The following is a 2,811-nucleotide window of genomic DNA, read 5'->3' as shown; positions in this document are numbered from 1 at the left end:
TTAATGTGTCTACCAGAGGATTCCTCTGGTCATTATCTTTCATGAGAGCCTCATTGATGACTGTATGTTGAAGCACTGATGAATTGCAGTCATTTGAAGTTTGTATATCAGATGTTGTTCAAGTGTGCCATTTGGAGGCTCCAAATGGCACACTTGGACAACACCTGCCCAAGATTGATCAAAATAGCACAAAAAAGAAATGTCATTTTGGACAAGTTTATTTATGAGGATGTACATGTCCAAAATGACATTTCTTTTTTGTTCTATTTTGATCATCCTTGAAATTCATGAGCAGAATACTTTATTCTACAGATTTCTTGTATTTTCCAGTCCATAGATTCAACAATCAATGTGTATTTAAAAGAAATAAAAATGAAAACTCTGGGTGAAGCAAAATTTTCAAAAAATTTTTGTTACAAACATAATAGCTACAAACTACTAACACAAAGTATTTTTGACTGCAAAAATAGAAAATTTAGCTTGTCTTCTTTATAAAGAGACCAGCTTTTGCATGTACTCCAAATTGTTCAAGAACAGCAGTTGATTTAATTTGGGTACATTTTTGGTGATTTTGGGGGTGAGGGGAAAGGAGTTTAGGGGGAAAATAACTTATTCTACTTAGAAGCTGTTGACTTTAACATATAAATTATTTACTTATTTTACAAATTGCAAAAATAGGATTATTTTTATTACTTTCAATCATAATTTTAATATCTGTTGCTCTTAAGTTTCTAATTAGACAAAGTTATGAAATGATGTAAAATCATATAAATTTTGAACAAAGTCAAGGGCTTGCTTTGTGTACAAGCTCAAGTAAATGTCACTGATTGATTCTTACCTTGACATTGAACAGTTTTGTTGATATATTCAGAAGGAATCTTATCAACTCCTTGTGGTTGAGAAATGATCCAAATATGAGCTTCAGGAAGCAGATTTCCTTTGATCAGATTCGTCAGCAGCACATCCATTGATGCTGCTTCCTTCAAGTCTGTAACTTTTTTGTTCTTTACAAAGTCAAGAGGAAGTTCACATTTTTCCAGGCCATCAAGAATAAAACATGTCTTTTTCTTGTCATCATTGGAAACCGCAACATTTTTTTTTCTGAAGAAATCATCCAGCAGAGATTTCATGCTTTTTTCTTCATCCTTCTTTGTATTCAACTCAGTGAAATCAAAGGTCACTAAAGCCTTTATGCCTTTGTTGGAGTTTCCTTCTTCCCAGTCGGTCATGAACATTTTTGTTTGGAATGTTTTACCAACACCGGGAGCTCCTTCCATCAGTACAGTTCTCACATTTGTGGACCTACTAAGAAACCCAGATTTATTGGTAAATAAGTCCTTGAGCTGGACTACATGCTTTTTCCCATTTTCAAACGTCACTATCTCAGAGTGTTTCGGGTCATTTTTATGTTGACCCCCCTCATGAATTGGTGTCTTCGTGTCATTTTTTTCCTTGGTATCTCCTCCTGTAATTTTTAAATTAAATATATTAAATATATGTGAACAACAGGAATAACCATAACATATTTGAAACATGGTTGACAACACTCTTCAGAATATATTTTCAACAATAATCCACACTAATAACTCATATTTCCTTCTGGCATCCAGCTATCATCAACATCAAGCTTTCAGAATTAAGGCATAGAAACAATCTGTATTTCTTCTGGGCAACAATTTAAAATCAGCTAAAAAGAGATGAGATTCACAATGTGTCACCCCAGCAAATTATGTTTACCAGCAAATTATGTTTACTCTATGGACATTTTTGTCTTGAAGCATCAAGACAAAAATGTCTTGATGTTTCAAGACATTTTTGTCAGACAAGATCTGACAAATATTTGTTTAAGTATCACAAGATTTGAGGCTTTATAATTTAAGAAGAGACAAAAAACTATTTGATCTTCTTAGTAGCAATTAGTTTTACTTTCCGATGGCAATTTTTCCTTAATACACAAATACAAACAACACCAACCAAACATTAAGTAAAAACTTAACTTTACAATTAAAAAATATAATTTGATACAGAACTTATCTCTTAAAAGTATGTATTCATTGGTCTCTAAAGCCAATGGACTTCAAAAACCTTATCTCTTTAAGTCATGCTCACCTGTCCCAGATGTTCCAGATTGGTTGACATTGTCACTGCAGACACAGATGAGACATTTAACTGTTTTGATTTGCATTTATTAAAATGGACATGTGTTTAGTGATCCTGTTTAAAGTTATAATACTAGAGAGTAAAATAATTTATTTTTACTGGGGCCAGGACTTCATCACATTCATTTTAATAAATTAATTGCATATGTTTTAATGTGCTAATATATTTTAATGCAATTATTTTTTTTATGGAATGTTTTTTTTTATATACAAAGGTAGTAAAGCTATTCAAACCTAAAATACCATCTCAATGCAAAACATGTTGCAGTATGCACAGATGTCCCCTACGCCAATGTCAGCATTCACAGTTCATATTTGTAAAGAAGTGACATGCATAATAAGGGGGTTCTTGAAAGCTGAATGTGTATAACAGCACTTTTTAAGAATCTGGATAGGTTACATAACCTAAACAACCAATTAAAACAATTAAATATAATTGTCGTTGACCTCATATCTATTTATTCAATAACTTAGCAACAAAAACAGTTTTTGCATTGAACATGTTTATTTTGTCAATCCATGGTTTTCAATAGACAAAATCGCAATGATGTACTTCCGGTCGGCAATACGTTCTAGGAAGTATAATGATAACAACTGTATAAAATTTCCAGTGAATTCAGGTTTCAAGTTTTAATTTGAAGTTTCACCCTTG

The 2,811-nt window shown here is 32.2% G+C and overlaps 1 protein-coding gene across 1 annotated transcript in view; it reads right to left on the bottom strand.

Annotated features, from left to right (window-relative positions):
* Positions 1-2,140, bottom strand: part of LOC106934827 (NACHT, LRR and PYD domains-containing protein 3-like) — a 23,236-nt gene extending 21,096 nt beyond the window's left edge. Inside the window, exons 1-2 of the mRNA XM_015014964.1 lie at positions 2,110-2,140; positions 839-1,465 (exon numbers count right to left, since the gene is read on the bottom strand). Of these exons, the coding sequence (XP_014870450.1) occupies positions 839-1,277 (439 nt within the window). The 5' untranslated portion in view covers positions 1,278-1,465; positions 2,110-2,140. The remainder of the gene's footprint in view (positions 1-838; positions 1,466-2,109) is intronic.
* Positions 2,141-2,811: the final 671 nt, after the last annotated feature.

Source organism: Poecilia latipinna, unplaced genomic scaffold (genome assembly GCF_001443285.1).
Source record: "Poecilia latipinna isolate Pla-1442-1.1 unplaced genomic scaffold, P_latipinna-1.0 Scaffold1868, whole genome shotgun sequence".
In the NCBI taxonomy this organism is placed as follows: domain Eukaryota; kingdom Metazoa; phylum Chordata; class Actinopteri; order Cyprinodontiformes; family Poeciliidae; genus Poecilia; species Poecilia latipinna.
This window is presented reverse-complemented; position numbering and strand designations above follow the sequence as displayed.